Source organism: Cryptomeria japonica, chromosome 5 (assembly GCF_030272615.1).
Source record: "Cryptomeria japonica chromosome 5, Sugi_1.0, whole genome shotgun sequence".
Classification (NCBI taxonomy): domain Eukaryota; kingdom Viridiplantae; phylum Streptophyta; class Pinopsida; order Cupressales; family Cupressaceae; genus Cryptomeria; species Cryptomeria japonica.
The window spans coordinates 736,756,387-736,773,448 of NC_081409.1; the positions used below are offsets into that span (position 1 = coordinate 736,756,387).

The window sequence follows — 17,062 nt, forward strand, 5'->3', positions numbered from 1 at the left end:
TAACAAACCCTAATTAGGGTTTTCATTGTTGAATCTTGGCCATTGATCTTGAATTGATCTAAGCCATCAAATTGTATTGTGGGCACTATATAAGCCCAGGCATTTCATTTGTAAAGGCTAATTAGTAATAATTAGCAATTGTTAGAGATAGTATGTAAATAGTTAGAATAGTTAGAGAATAGTTGGAAGCAATTAGAGTAGAATAGGAGGACAAGGCAAGAAATTGTTGCCATTGATTGTAAACAAACTCCATTTTCATTGAAGTAATGGTGAAATATGTCGTTTTCTTGCAATTTGCATGGTTTCTTGTTGAGTCTTCAATCTTAGATGGTAGATGATTAGATGAATGGAGGAAATGTGATTGATTGATGGTGGAATTCGTATATCCATACTACTAGCAGTTTGTTGATTGCAGACTTGCCTTGTGTAGTCAACTGGAATCGTTCAGCTTAAGCTCAATTTCAATTTGTTGCCTCTTCATTGATATGCATCAACTTGGATGGTATCTATGCCTGCGGTGATGATTTGAACATCATAAAGCTTCCCTTAGAAGATCGCACTAGTCTTGTGTAGATGTTCCATTGATGTCAAAACAAGATCTAGTTAGAGTTTCATCAAAAATCAAGTCATTGCTCCTACATTCTTAGTATTAGGATTAGATCCTCTCTTCGCCCTTATCCTTTTTTCATTTTTTTCAAATCTAAGTCAGTAAGAGCCTGTGTCCAGCAAAGCAGATCGGAAGTTCAATCATCACATGTAAGTCCCCTTGTGATCCCAGCAAATCACATCACACCACGAAGAGCTTATCCACACGTAGAGACCCTACCAAAAGAACCTTGGAGTCTACCTAACTGATCCTTTGTGCGAATCTTCAGCAGTTAGAGACTATTTTCTCAAGAGAGGATAAGATGCCTATTGGTATTTTATTCTGTGTATGATGGTGTACAAAATACACGTCAACAGTAAGTCATGAAGTTTGCTCTTGAGTGTTTGATCATGAAGTGTTCTCAAATTCCCTTTGTTCCTCTACTTCCATTTCGTCCATGAAGGCTTGAAGGTAAAGTTCACTCCAAATCCCCAACTTATGAAGTTCGCTCCAAAAGCTCAAGTCATGAAGTTTGCTCCAAAAGTTCAACTCATGAAGTTTGCTCCAAAAGTGCAAGTCATGAAGTTCTCTCCAAAAGTGCAAGTCATGAAGTTCGCTCCAAAAGTGCAAGTCATGAAGTTCTCTCCAAAAGTGCAAGTCATGAAGTTCGCTCCAAAAGTGCAACTCATGAAGTTTGCTTTGCTCCCAAGAAGAGGTGATCTCAAATCAAAACCACGCTCACTATCTTCATTCAATCGCCCCAAGGCTTTTCAAAGGAATTCACTCTAAAATTGATGATAATGAAGTATGCTCGAGGTCATGCTCCTGAAGTGAAGGTCCTGACTCACCTTTGTTCTCTTTCACTCACTCTCTCAACTTTGATGCATCGTGCAATGTTCATCATGATGAATTTTTGCTCTATAGGAGAGGTATAAGAGGTTCGCTCTACAAGGGATGCACATGAATTGAAGTTCACTCCTCAAGAAGAGTACTTGAAGTGACCCTCTAACTAGCAATCTTTCTTTACTCATGATTGGCTCTCATGATATCTAGACTTTACAAACTTACTTACTTCACATTTCACACAAAGCTATTCACCTGACTCTTGGCCTCCTGGCCTTCTATACCTCTTCAAATGCAAAGGCTAATAGCTAAGGACTCAAACACTACCCCAGAAATCAGAAAAAAAGTGAGGGTCCCCATTTGCAATGGGGCGATGTGTGAATACCTCACAACACTACCATAAATTGACATAAAGTTTTGATTATAAAATTAGACAGCTGAAATATCCAGAATAAAGCCAAATAACATTGATAAGCAATATAATCATGTACCCAACTAAAGAATACCTTATAAGGATGATGTAAGGTGTTGATGCAAGTCTGGAAACACCTTGATATTGCTGTCACATTGTTAAAACAGGTTCAATGCACACTGATATCACGTTGCAAACTCCTTTGTATGCTGATACCACACCCTAAAATGAAGGAATAATACTCCAAACTGTAACAACGCTGATAATGCACTCCAAACTGCTACTAAACACCCCCAAACACACTGAAATACATTTTATATCTGACTAGTAGACATTTTCAGACATGTACAAGTCTGAAACAGAAACCAATACCTGCTGGTGCAGCAGGTATTGGAGCTGTATGGAATTCCAAAAAGCTTGCATAAACTACAAAGTTCAGCACCAAAGGGATTTGTCTACATTCTCCGAAGTTGGACACCTCCAAAAAAACCCCAAATCTGGTAAAATGGGCACCACTTCCCTTTACCCATTCACACTCCCCTTCTAGGCATGAACAACCAGCAACTAAGAGGTCTGACCCTTCAATAATAACACAAAATCTGCATGAGTCATAGATAACAGAAAATAAATCCCTTTAAAATGATCCAATGATGTAATAACGAGTGGCATGGCCTGTTAAGAGGAGTATGGTCTAGCTTGGAAGGTATGACCAGCAATGGAGGAAATGGTACAACTTTCCCAACTCCAAGGAACCTCTGAAAAACTCAGTCAAATAGAAACACAAAACTTAGCAAACCCAAAACATATTAAAAGACAAAAAATATCCATCTTCAACCACAAATTGGAAATCTTCAGTTGTAGTGCAACTGCAACTTCAGGATGAAATCACCAAATCTAGCTAGGAGTGTTTTTGTCACGAAGAAATAAGAAAACTCCAATCTCCTCAGAGAAAATAGAAGATATGAAAAATGGTAATCCTTTTTTCTCCACAACTCCCTCCTTTTATTATTAAAGTAATATTGTGATATTTATCTTATAATGGTCATTTAAGTGGTTTAGTTAGTTTTTAGTAACTTTCTATTCTGTAAGTCAGTTAGTTGGCATTTAGAGGTTGAGTTGGCAGTTAATTTCCCATCCACAATCTGGTGAATTATGTGGGGGAATGACTTGAGTTTATATGATATTTCAAAAAAAAAAAACTAGAAAAGAAAGAAATATACCCCAAGCTGTCCACCTAAAAGGTTTAAGTGAAGATGCACAATAGGCCTCTTAGGAGGTGCAAGCAGGGAAACAGAAAGGTCTGGTTCGGTTCTGGTACTGGTCCTGGTCTGGTTTGCTTGTGGGTTCGGCCAGGGTTCATGCCCAAGCGAGCTGGTTCGTCCGGGGCGAACCCAGATGCTTGGGTGCCCAAAACATTTTTTTTTTTTTGCAATCAGGCACTTGAAATCTGCCGGTTCCTCAAAATCTTACAAATATGTCTTTGACTTGACTGATAACATTAAATTTGTGGTGAGGATTGGATTGTGAAGGATGCATGCATAACCATATTCAAGTGCATAGGACTCATTTTCAAGTTACAAAATACACCCAATCTGAGCAAGGTGTTGAATACCACCAACATGCACCCTTATATAAAAACAACCTTATTGCTCCTTACCATAGGGTTTACAGTTAATCTTGTATACCCTCAATCCTCCAAATGTTTGTTTTTACCTTACTATATACCAAAAAGTGACAGAGGAGACTCCAAAATGTTAAAAGAGTACCACCAAGGGCTTCAGAATATCCTCAAGATCCCAAACTGGAGCATTATTAATCAATGTGAATGGGCATCAAATCTACTGGTTTATTGATCAGAGAATAACATTGGGGTGAAGAACATTCAAATCAGAATGGTAGTGCCAGATGACCATAGAAAAGGTGGTAACACAAGGCATAGGAGGTGTCAACACAAGTTAATCAACCAGAGTACAGTTGGCAAGTAGCATTGGTTTCCTCTAAGAGCTCCAGTTTACTAGGTCTTCCTCTAATATAAACATTATTAATTGCAGCTTAGAGCAGATATTTAATTGTTGAAACAATGATATTTGAACTTGTTATTATTATTTTGAGTCCAAGTTTATGGTGTTTTTGTTGTTTATACTTTACACACACACACACTTTCGCACATTGTTTTTATACTAACAAACCCAAACCCCTTTTCAAAATTTTGCTGTACTGGTTCTTCGAACCCGAACTGGCAACTTAGCATTATTCAAACATACAAGGATAACTAAATCCAATTAAGTCACCAATCACAATATAAAAATAAAAGGTATCTTCCACATGTAGGATCCTTTCACAAGACGTACAAGATTCAAATAAGTTGAACATAACCAAAAGATTTACCATAATCATTGGGAACTTAGTGGGGCCTAATAAGATTGGTTATCATGCGGGCATTTGTATCCTTATAAGATTGGTATGACAAATTTAAAAAATAGGAGATGGGGATACTTGGAGATGGCAATTTTTTTTTAATATAATTTAATCATTTTCAGAAATGGTAAATAATTTAATAAGTTAGAAATGGTATATAATTCAATAATTTAATACCAATGCTTTAATAAATTATGAAATTATGAAAAAATTTAATACCAATAATAAAGCAAGATAAAGTAAATTATTAAATTATGATTTTTTTTTATTAAATTATAATTTATCTTAGGTCTTTCTAGTACGATAGCAATTTTTTTGAATTTAGGCAATTTGCATAACACACCTAAGTGATTGTCGGAGATGCCATTGCGTTGGTCCAAAACGATGTCTTTGGAGGGCACTGGCTCTTGTGGTGCTTCAAATGTGAGCACATTTGCTACGACGTAGGAGTACCTCTTTATTGAGCCATCTTTGTGAACTCTTATAAAACCTTCCAACTACTCTTTCAATGATCTGCCTTTGCTTCTACCTAGGTCTTGGTCGTGATCATTTCGTCTGAGCTCTTTTACAAAAATTGTGTCCATACTTGTCTTCTGGGCTTGTTTCGTCTCGCTATTTGACTTATTTCCAAAAGAGGATTTCTGCAAATTTCAGTGTAGGCAATTCAATGCATTTCTTTTTATTCACGGTTTGACCTTAGTGATTGTCGGAGATGCCAGTTTTAATGCAGGAGACTCTGTGAGACATCATCCCCCCGAACCCACACACCTCGCCGTTTCCCGTCTCAGAGACATGTCCTGGTCCTAGGGTGCATCCCATCAGTTCGGGCACGCGTCTCCCAATAAGCTTGTTATACATTCAAATGATTCAAAATTTGTAGCCAAATGGCCAAATGTGGTAATGTGCGATGAATATTCTTAGGTGTTAGAATTGTGATGTTAGCCAAGAATAGGTTTGTGGTAAGATTTGGCTTCTACAACAGATCAATATACATGTAGGCCTTGAAAATGATTTAAAACAAAGAAAACAAAAGGAAATATTTTTGGGTGATGCAAGATTGCTTGACAAGGAATGGCCTAAAATACCATCTTCTCCACTTAAATCTGTTCTTTTTTCAAAATAGGCCACCTTTGACAAGGAATGGCCATGATTTGACTCTTTTTGCTTTAAAACACTCTAAGATAGCATTGAATCTAATCTTGGTAAATGGGTAGAGTATCTTAACATGTGCCAAATCTTAGATCAAGGCAGAACTTTTAGGTCACTTTGCTCTATTTGAAAGTGCTGGTCAGAATATTTAGACGGCTTAGCCACCTAAAAAGTGCAACATAAGAGTATGTTTGCCCTTGGCATGGTTTACTCATGTGTTGCCAGCTTTGGTGCCATTTTATGTTGGCTGCACTACTTAGGATGTGTGCCTTTTTTCATGTTTATCTTATAACCTTTGCTAGGTGCATTTTCATTATTGATAGTTCACTTGACTGTCATGTTTTTAAAGTGGCTTTGTCTTTGAAAAAGTACGATTTCTACATATGTTATTTTAACTATCATGCTGGTTGTGATTTTTTTGTTATTTGCCCTTCTTTTGTTACATTTGTCTAGTGGCTACACAACCTGATTTTAGCACCCAAATCGGATATCTTTCATGACATTTTGCTGGGCTTCAAATCACTTACAGCTTTCCCACTTGTTGTGGTTGCATATCTGCCTTAGCTTAGCATTGAAAAAGTGTGCCTTTATTGTTATTTTGTCCTAAGTTCTTACTTTGTCGGAGTTCACTCTTGTCGTTGCTGCCTTTATCTTGTTTTGGTGATGGTTGAGCCACTTGGAAGTTGTGGTCCTTACTTGTGAGCAATTTACGGACATTGCCATTTGACAACAATAACCAACATCTAATGACCTTTGATGACAAGGACAACTCATATGATTTTGATAACGTCAAAAGAATGACATGGCCTATGACTACAAACCTGACTGAAGACAAAGTTTCATTAGGGTACCAACTTGGGTTGGAGGGTGAAGGGCAGCCATATTGTTTGGAAAATAATGTGTATTTTTTGATGGGGTTGCTGCCTGCTGCCACTGTGATGGGTAGGGCGTCTTATGTTGAGATTAGTGTGGGTGATCATTATTTGTGCACTTTGAGAAAATGAGTGAAGTGTGAAACAACAATGGATTGTTGGGGATATAACATGATAAGTTGTGTTTGAAAGGTGTCTGGTTAGAGTCCATTACTTAGGGTAGTTTGTTTAATTGCACACTAGTGAAGGGAAATTACAGTATGGTTTGATGGGGCGACAAGATGGGCAGTGAGTCATTAAAACATTTCCAACGGGTTTTCAGTTTATAAGCACAGGGGTGAGTGGGCATTATGTGTGGGCTTTTGCATCCTAACCCACTAGTTAGGGCCATGTGCTGGGGCAAGACGGAGCTTAGCTACAACTTTCATCAACACACGCACACACATATGTGCACACATGATATTGTTTATTATGAAACCTCTTCTTATCTAGGTGAAGTTAAGTAGGCACAGTATACTATGAGATTACATTAAACGTTCACTTACCGATGGATGGCTGTTGTAATTATGTAGTCTCGTATTTTTGTTTTCCTTCCATAAAGAGAAAGTGTTACCTATCCCACTGAACAGGCTATTACAAATGCAATTGGGTAGTTTTCCTATTAATGCCCTTCTTGTCTTCTGAAAATGGATTTCTGCATTAACATCCAAATTTATGAGCTTGAATGAAATCTGCGGAGCCAAGACAATAATGTAAAATTTGATCCTTCTGAAAAAAAATGTGTTAAGAGTGGAGGACATCGATTTTATATTCCTCATTTTCTAGACTTGTATTGTTTCTTTGTCACTTATCCAAAGAGAAAACATGTATATCTACTGAAAAGGCTATTATGAAAGCAATTTAATAGTCGTCCTATTAATGACCGTATATGGCTTCTGAAATCATGGCAATTTGTTTTCTACAGTGGAAATTCCTTTGGAGATTGGAAGCCTAGCAAACCTTCAACGCTTGGTAAGATCAGGATGGTGATATTTATATATCAAGCTTATAGTATCAGTAGTTATTATTTCTTTTTGCAAAACTGTAGAGGTAGTTTTTTTGTATGGCTCTGTAAATTTGTATTTCATGACGTTTTATCACAATCTTAATTTATAAATTTGCATTTCATGACTTTGGCACAAAATATTCCAACTATTTCATATGCTGTAGTGTACTGACAGAGATTTGGTTTTGTCAGATTGTATCTGAGAATCTTCTAGAACGGCTTCCTATAACATTGGGAAAGCTTCAGTCACTTAAGGTGCTTGCTCTTGATGATAACCGACTTACAACCCTACCTGATGAATGTAGGTTTTGTTGTCTCAGTTAAGCCGCTCCAGAATTGATTAGAGAATACAGTTTTACTCTTTTCACCCCTTCACATTCTAGTAATTTTCTTTCTACCATTTTAGTGTTCTAATGGATGTCAATTTCTTGATATCTGATATTCTGTAATCTCTTGATATTGTTTTCAAAAATGGGATTGCTCCATCCTCCTGAGTTTTCCTCTGAAAATAATAATATTTTAGCCTTCGAACGAAGGTTGCTGATTTTGATGTTGAGAACTAGTTGAACTCAATACCCAAGCTACTACATTGTAAAACACATGTGTTTTCTGTCTGACATTTCTTTGTGGTTGTATGTTTTTTACAGTAGGATTACTTGTTCGGCTTGAGCGGTTATCTGTATCAAGCAACTCGTTGATATCTTTACCTGAGACCATAGGAAGCCTTCGCAATGTAAGACTCCCTACTATGTAAAAGAAAATGTAGAGCAATTATTTGAACAATCTGCTCTCTGTATTTTTTTGAAAAGTGGAATGTTGGTTTGGTGCCTCTTATGTTGATTGTACTGGCTGTTTTTGACCTTCTCTCTTTGTCATTAATCTGAAAGTAAATTGTTTGCAAAATAAAAATCAATTAACATATTAGTCAAGGAAGTTCGAGCTTTCTCCTCTGATTCCCTTTACATGATTCAGATTCTTTATCTCATTCATATTTAGTTAATCGTAACAAAAATTGCTTTTCTTATTCCACTGATGGGTACTTTGAAACATATGGGCCTGTGTTTTAGGCCTATTTTGGTAACTGCTTGTACAAGTAAGTTTCACTAACAAAAGCCATTTAACATGTAGAGTGACTTAATATGTGGGAATTGGCTTAAATTTGTACTTGCATGGGTGTTAGTTATATTAAATTTGTATTATCACACTAAATTAAAAAAAGTGTACAAGTGAATTTTTATTTGTTTTGCACTTCATAAGACATGGAAAAATGAAAAATTTCTAAGACAACACTAATCACTAATTAACAATACATGATCCTGCTTGAGGGTTAGACCTTCTAGTGAAACCTGGGTGAACCTCACAAATGTTTGCCAAGTGGTTTCTAGATGTTCTTACTTGTGTTACATGTGAGCCAATATACACCTCAAGCTTCTAGTACACACCCACTTCTTTTTGTCCTTAGGCATGCTCTATGAGATGTTCGATGAGCATTACGTCATACTTTTTTATTGGTTTTGTTAATTTTTACATGAGCTAATGTCTTTTAGCTTCCCTACATCGCAACTAGTCCTTTGTTTGACATTCTCTTGTGTACATTGTGTTTTGTTCAACCTTGCATAGTCCAATGAAATTCTGCAAATCCTTCCTTAGCCACCCTTTTTTAATCCTACACATCTAATTTTTAATGGCATGAGCAACTAAGCCCAACATTTCCTTGTGCCAGCACTCCCCACATTAGCTTGTTTGTTTGTCACCAAACAAGATTTCTTTATTTTGAAGAAATAAGTTTCCTTCCTTGCACTCTAATCTTTCTTACGAAAGCTCAACAAAGCACCTTCTTCTTTGCTTGTGCACTGACATGTGTATTTATCCATGTGGTTGTCCATTCCCATCCATTTATTTATGGAATTCCTTTTGTTTTAATCTCTTGCAATTTTCTATGGGAACTTTTTTCATTCTTCGTTTTTGTAGTATGCATTCTTTGGTTTCTAAATATTCTGAGAAAACTATATAACATTCTTCCTTTACTCACAAATTGGACAGTTTTGAGGTTTCCTTGAATGGACACCTTTTTGGGATGAAAGTCTTAATTTTGCACACACTTATTCTTTTGCCATGGAGTGTGTCTCCTTTTGTGCAAATCATCATCCTCATGCCTTTTACATTTGCAGCAAGCTCTCATAACATTTGTCTATCCTAATCCTTGCCTCCCAAGGGACTATTTCAACTGGAGTCTTCAACTTTGCAAGATTGATGTGATTTAAACTTTTGCTCCCTTTAGGTTTCCACTTTGATCTCTCACTCTACTTCAAAACCATCCCAATTTTCAACTACTTGTGCCTATATGTGTGTATGTACTATGTTCTTTATTCATATGAAATTCTTATGCTAGAAGTAGACCATGGAAAATCAACCAAGGATCAAACTATTTTCCTTGACTATGAGAATCCAATTTAAAGAAACTGACTATTGACAATTAGAACACAACCATTGACAACTATTTATAACTACCTCCTTACAACTAAGAAGTTGACAGGTATATATTACATGGCTGATTACAACCATCTTAACAAAACATTTCAAAGGTATTTTATGCGAAGCACTTAAATATGCTACTTCCACACCTTTGTTGTCTAGGATGTTTGCTTCCATGGTCAACCTTGGTTGAAGGAGAATGGGTATCCTCCTCTTCCTAATTGATGCACCAAAATTGTTGGGTGTATATTTGTGCCATGTGGGATGGAAAAGGGACAGGTCAACCTCAACTAGACACATGCACAAGCTCAACCACTACCCCAACTAGACATGTAGTGCCTCGCTAAATAGACTCCTTGCCAACATTTCCACCTACATCTCAACCAAGCATGTACCTGCCATATATTTGTATTCCTTATTCTATGCACCAATCAAAGGTTTGTGCCCAACAAGGTGAAGATGGACAAATGGGAGGAAAGGACTGTCATGCCTTTCTAGGCTCCTAGGCAAACTTCATCCACACTTCCACGCATTTGTGAGTCTAAGCTAGATCAAGCTTTCATGCTAGGAGAGTTGGCGCAACCTACACAACACTAACTACACCTATTAGTCTGCACCTACTACTCCACAACTACCTGTTTAGCATCTGCAACACCACCTTTGTACCCATAATTCTACACATAATATGCTTAAAGAAACAAGGATTACGAGTATACAAACTGTGTAGTGCTTTATCAATGTTTGATCCTAACTAACTCTACTAGACAACTTCATTGCATGCATAGTACCTTCACTATTTCTTTCTTGTGGCATGATTACAAGGAATCTCAAATGTTTGAGACAACACTAATTCCTAATTAAAAATACATTAACCTTCTTGAGTGTTGGGCCTTCTATTTATAGCTGTTTGGGTGTCATGCATGTTTTCCAATTGGTTTCAACATGTAAAATTCCTTACTAAAACTGGCTTCATATAAATTTTTTATCCAGATTATGCAGAAGAATATTTAGAATTTAACCAATTGAGTATTACATAGCCTATGAATTCCATTAATGTAACCCGTGCAGTCCCAAGTTAATTTTCATAACATTGATTATGCAGTCCACATACACCCACATACACATTCTATATGATTGGGTTAAATGTTTCATAGTGCACCTGAAAGCTTGCAGTGTCGTTAGCGTCGTTAGCGTCAAAGTTGCTGCCACAACCCTCCGGAATCATCCTCGCATGTACTCGGGTTGGTGGCGTGAAGAGCCCCAGCCATGTCACAATCCTACAAATTCCTCCTGATCCTGGACTTTGCTAATCCCCACGGAATGACTATTCAAATATCGGCCTGCACCCCGACGCTGTTATTATGTATTGTTTGTGAAGACTTCCCGCTATGTACACTGCACACAAGGATTACCGTTGATTATTCGCAGACCTTCCGTGAGTGTTTATCGTCTTGGTATGAGATATCGTGCCGGTATGAGATACCGTGAGTATGTCAGTCACTATGACACGGCATAAGTGTATAAGGTGCGTTTGAAGACATCTCCGTTTTTGCTACGTTTGATACTTATGCCGATGCAGCACTTTCCGTCTTCACCAACCCGACTCCTCTCTATACTTTGTGCAGCCTCTACCACGACTCACAAGGAATGGCAACATACATATGATCGGTGTGTACTGCAAATAGGTTCCTGCAAATTCCCAGTCTTTTGCTATTACATTACTCCCCGATCCTTTATTTCGATTCCAGAAGGCCAGTAATCGCTGGCGAAAGGAATGCTTCAATACAAATTGATACCACGTAGATATCCAACTCTACTTCCAGTTCTTCTGTTTATTAAAACTCATGTCCCCCTCCTTATGTGCCAGATATTATTTAAAGAACAAAGGCGGTAGAATTCCCGTAGGAAAACCAACTCCCGCAATATCAAATAGTAGTTAAACAAAGCAACTAATATTTAACTTTTAATTAAGCTTTATTGAAAAAAACAAATAACTATTATTATAATACATTAGTCAATATTAGAACTAATATAAAATAGGAAAAGTTAATTTTATTTATAATTAATACCAAATAGTATTAAATTGACGAGGACATCACAGTCTCCCCTGCCTCGTGTTGCTTGCCCTCAAGCAACTCCAGAACTCTTTCATTCTCCTAGGTAGCATCATCCTGAGGAAGATTTTTCCATTTGATGAGATATTCCCTGATAGTTCTGTTCCGTAGTTGCCTGTCCCGTTTGTCCAGAATGACTTCTGGAATCATTTCAAGCTTTCCTTCATCATTTAAAGGAGGTAAATCTTTGGAGACGGACACCTGCTGCCCCAAAGCTTTCTTGAGACAAGATACATGAAATACATTGTGTATTTTGCTATCCACTAGTAAATCAAGTTCATAGGCTACTGCACCAACCTTCCGAACTACCTGATAAGGACCATAAAATCGAGGTTTTAACTTTTCAGACCCACTACGTTTGAGAGAAGATTGCCGATAAGGTTGTAACTTGAGAAATACCAAATCTCCCACTTCGAAATGGCGTTCAACGCGTTTTTTATCTACATAGAGTTTCTGTTGATTCTGAGGACATTGCAAATTCTCCTTAAGAGTGGACAAAATTTCTTGGTTTCCTTGAAGCCAATCACGAGATTTAGGTACTGTTACTGAAATTTTCATGATATTTACAATTCAATAGAAAATTTAAGTACCTAGGCAAAGATTACAGTCACATAAGTGAAATATTTCAATTGTTATTTAATTCATTATATTTTATACAGTTGAAAGGATTACGAGAAGTAATCTACAAAATAATTTTCCTCTCACACAAGACCGTGAGAGTGATCCTTATTTTCCTATGCAAAGGAGAAGAACTGAATTAAACAAAGCAAATGCATAGATGAGATAAGAAAGGAACCGGCCATTGCCTGGGGGTATATGGCTGGCATAAGTCTGCTCCCGAAGTCGTAGGTCTGCATTTCCAACATCTTTTCTCTTCCAGTCTCTTCCTTGTCCCGAAAAAGTCAAAAGTGAAGTAGGTTAGATCAAAAGATCTAAGCAATTACTAAATACCTATTGATCTTGCCTATACATTTGCATTATTTAATCGAGATCCCTTTTGACAAAAAAATAAACATCTTGGAAGACAAATAACAAAAGGTCATCTTCATTGCTTGGAGAATTATTGTTTTCTAACTGTTTGTTTAATGTGCAGAAACAGGTAAAGAATTGCAAATTTCAAAGGTTTTATTATGAGTGGGCTCCCACAAGGGTTGAGCCCAGCTCATATAAACTATGATTGTTCAGAGGTGAGAGTTTTGATATGCTTAGTCTGAAGGGGGGGGCTGGGAATATCATCTTTATTAATGAGGTGATTGACTTTCAGCTACTACTTCATCAACAGTGGATTTTCAGAATACATACACGTTGCAGTAAGTTTTTTGAAAAAGGGGAAAACATGCATTTTTTGAAGGATTCTTATCAGGAAAAAACATATTTTTTGTGAAATAACACAAGCATTTATTCATAAAAAACTTACATACTGCACTAATTATGGTTATGTTCAGCGGTGAATTTAAAGAAATGATTTACCAGGCCACTGCATTTACAACCAGATTCCTTCAGAAGGAAATGAATAATTCAGCCTTGTTACTCATGGTTTCTCACAGGAGAATCAGACGGAAGAAGAACAAAACTTCTAGGCAAAAGAGATATCAGAAGTTTTGGGGTTTGTTCTTTTTACAATAAAGGAATCTCTAAATGAAAATTGGATTATTATTTTGCCTCAAGTATTTGCAGAATATAGTAAGTTCAAAAATCAATCTATACCTGTTTCAGCTACAAAAAATTCCACTAAGAACAAATTGCAACCGTTTTCAAAGAACATGGAAAACCCATAATATAGCTGCCTGTGCATAGAGAAAAAAAAATTTGCAGAGAGGGTTTCGTACAAAATTGCAGAAATTTTGTACAGTAAAACCAAGTTTTTTTTTCCATTGACTTCTTCAGCAAAAAGCCCCAATTTTCCTTTTAAAAAAGCAGAGATACAGAGAAATTTGCAGAATTTCATTTTCAGAAAAGTGCGGAAAGAACAGGAAATAAAAAACCATCAACGTTTTTGTGCCTCTTAAATTTGCAAGAAATTCTGTGCTTAAAGAGTTGCAGAAAGTTTTTCTTCTGTCAAATGCCAGAAAACCCAGAACATGAAATTACAAAATTCTTTTTAGAAGAGTGCAGAAATAACGGAAAACCATTTACGTTTTGTGTTATGAAGATTTGCATAAATTTCGTGCAGAAATTTTAGAGAGTTCTTCTTCATCAGTAAATGAAAAAATGCAAGCAAAGCTAGTGAATAATACACATTCGCTTAGTTTTCAAAGGGAAATGAAAATTTCAGAGAGGGTTTCGTAAATTTTTTTTTGCAGAATTTCGTGCAGTTAAACCAAGTTTTTTTTTTTCCATTTACTTCTTCAGCTTCCTATCCAAGAAAATACAGAGTTTTTCTTCTAAAATGAAAAGTAAAACCTACAGATTTTGTCCAAATTGTAGAGATCTCTTCCTTTGAAAATGAAGATTTTTCCAGCAAAGGGAAAAGAAAACGAAAAAACCCACCAACAGAGTTTCGTAAAAGGGAAAAGTGTAGGTTTTCGGTAAATAAAGTCCATAAATGCAGAGATTTCTTCTCAAAAAGATAAGCGAAACTCATACAAAAGGTCAAGTTCGCAGTTGAAAGCTTCGAAAATACCTTTCATATTTGTGAATGAAGGAATGCCGTTGTTTTTAAAGGAGACACCTGTGAATTCCAAGAATGGAGCAGACCGAGTGATGTTCTAGTAACTGCCAAAGAGAGGAGTAAAACATGCGGATCCCAGTTCCCATCTCCATGTTCGAACCCTAGCATCTCAGCGTTTTTCTCTTCATCGAAAACTCACAATGCAAAAATCACTAATGATTTTAGGTTTTCATCGCTTTATTCTCCCTTCATCTCTCTTTTTCCCATTTTAATGGGATCGCATTTTTGTTATTCAAGATGATTAATACATAGTGGTCGAAGTTCCAAACTCCCACTTATGTGTTATTATAAGTCTTTGCCTGGCCGTGGGGAGGCTTTAAAACCCCTAAGTCTTTCTAAGACTTATCAAATTTAAAAGATGTAAATTAATTTAATATTTATTAATTATATCAATGTTGAAAAAAATTAATATTCTCTATCAACATTAATATAATTAATAAATATTCAAATTAATTATTTTGCACATGTTAAATTTCCTAGCAATATTCTTAAAAGGAAATTGAAATTTTTTGCATCTTTTAATTTTAGGATTCAATACATTTCTTCCATATACACATGAAAATGTAAAATGAATATTTTAATTGGATGAGTTATAAATCCAATTAATATTTATTGTGTCTTTAAAATTATTCCCAATATGCATATGGAGGGAAAATATTGAATCCTAAAGAGGTGAAGCTATCTCAAGAATGTGGGGTCGAATTTTAGCTTGAAATGCAGTTATTCATGAGTTTGAGCTAGTTCTCCAGCAGTTAGAGCCTGATTTTGAGTATTTCATGGGTGAACCTTTAGTTGACCAAGAGTGTCCACCTGATTTCACACAATTATGCAGAGTTTGAAGCCTTTTTGTGGGGGTTTCTTTCCCTACTTGGATTTGAAGATATTTTTGACTTGGAGATCACTCAAGGAGACTTTCAGTTGAGCACTAGTCATCTTATCCTTTCCTTTGGAAGGCTTTTTGCATAAAGGAAGGAAGGATTTCGGTTTGAGGGGGTTCTGGATTTTTTTTCTCAAGCCTAGCTGAGTTTTGTATCTTGTAACCCATTTTGCAGTTCTGACAGAAAAGTTTTCAATAAAGATATCAGTTTATGCCTTTCTCATTTCTGAGTTATTTTCATTGTGTGATTGAGAGCAATTTTCATTTTTGTGTTATTTATCAAATAACCTTTCTTGAAGTTTCTATCTCATGCATGAGTCACAGGTCATGCATTGTGGTTTATCAATTTAATTGTTTGTGAAAGTCATTTCCTTTCAATTTTTCTGAGCAATAATCCTTTGCATGAAACACTTTTGTGATATGAATTCAGAGATGTTATATGTCTAAAACAGGTCGATTTAGAAGAGTTTTCTGTCACTTTTCAGATTATATGGTGTATCACCCTATTTAGTTTTCCTTGTATTTTTCCTTTTATCCTCATTTATTCCCTCTCCCTTTTCTCCAGAAGCTGTTCTTCAAGGTCTTGTTAGAGTAGGTGATCCATCATTATCAGGAACCGACCTATCCGGAGGTCCAATCATAATAATAGTTTACCCACAGACTCATGATTGTTCCCATGTTATCCCAAAGTGCTAGGTTTTAATAGCTTAGTTTTCGGGTGCACTTTTGGGCCTTAACAGGTACATTGCTTTGCTCAAAAGCGAGGTCCAGGAAAGAGAGTACATCATAGCCATATAATTCTTTGAAAGGAGACATACCAATTGACATATGAAAGGTAGTATTATAGCAATATTCACCCAAATATAACCACCGAACCCAAGCCTTCTGATGACCAGCTACATAGTTACGAAGGTAACCTTCGATCCATTAGTTCACTATTTCCGTCTGTCCATCGATTTGCGGGTGATAGTTGGTACTGTAAAGTTATTTCAATTTCAATTAAAGAACAAGTTATGAACTATGTATGCTATAAATGTATATGAGGAATTATGTTGATGTCTAATAATTCTGATTTTATCTGCAGGTCTGAAAGAGAGATCATTTTATGTTTTCTATGTCTCCTCCAAATGAATTCAATTGGTATATATATCATTTAGGCAACCGGTCAATTGGTGTATTGACCGGTCATGCCTTGACCGATCAATGCACCCATTGATCGGTGCCTTTGTAATTATACCATTAACACAAGGCTGTTTATCGGTTCAAAACCTCGATAGCATATTGTAATATAATATAATGATTGATCAAGATAATGAATCGGTTCATGTAAACACCGATGATTCAAAATGCACGATGTATGTAATCCAACCGGTGCAGTTGTTAACCACTGTTAATTCCAAATGAAGCGGTGTATGTATTAAGCCCGATAACAGATGTGGATCGGTGCCAATAGTTATGCACCCGATAGCAAGTATGTATCGGCTAATAACTCGATAACTTATAGCATTTAATATGTTATCGGGTTAATACCCGATACATACTTGCTAAGCAATGTTTGTAAAATCCGATAATCATATGCAATATAAGTTTAGACATGAAG

At 36.3% G+C, this 17,062-nt stretch overlaps 1 protein-coding gene across 1 annotated transcript in view; it reads left to right on the forward strand.

The window, feature by feature from the left end:
* The window catches only part of LOC131028764 (plant intracellular Ras-group-related LRR protein 7), a 112,057-nt gene that overhangs the window by 30,882 nt on the left and 64,113 nt on the right, over positions 1 to 17,062 (forward strand). Inside the window, exons 3-5 of the mRNA XM_057959102.2 lie at positions 7,245 to 7,291; positions 7,518 to 7,626; positions 7,973 to 8,058. Of these exons, the coding sequence (XP_057815085.1) occupies positions 7,245 to 7,291; positions 7,518 to 7,626; positions 7,973 to 8,058 (242 nt within the window). The remainder of the gene's footprint in view (positions 1 to 7,244; positions 7,292 to 7,517; positions 7,627 to 7,972; positions 8,059 to 17,062) is intronic.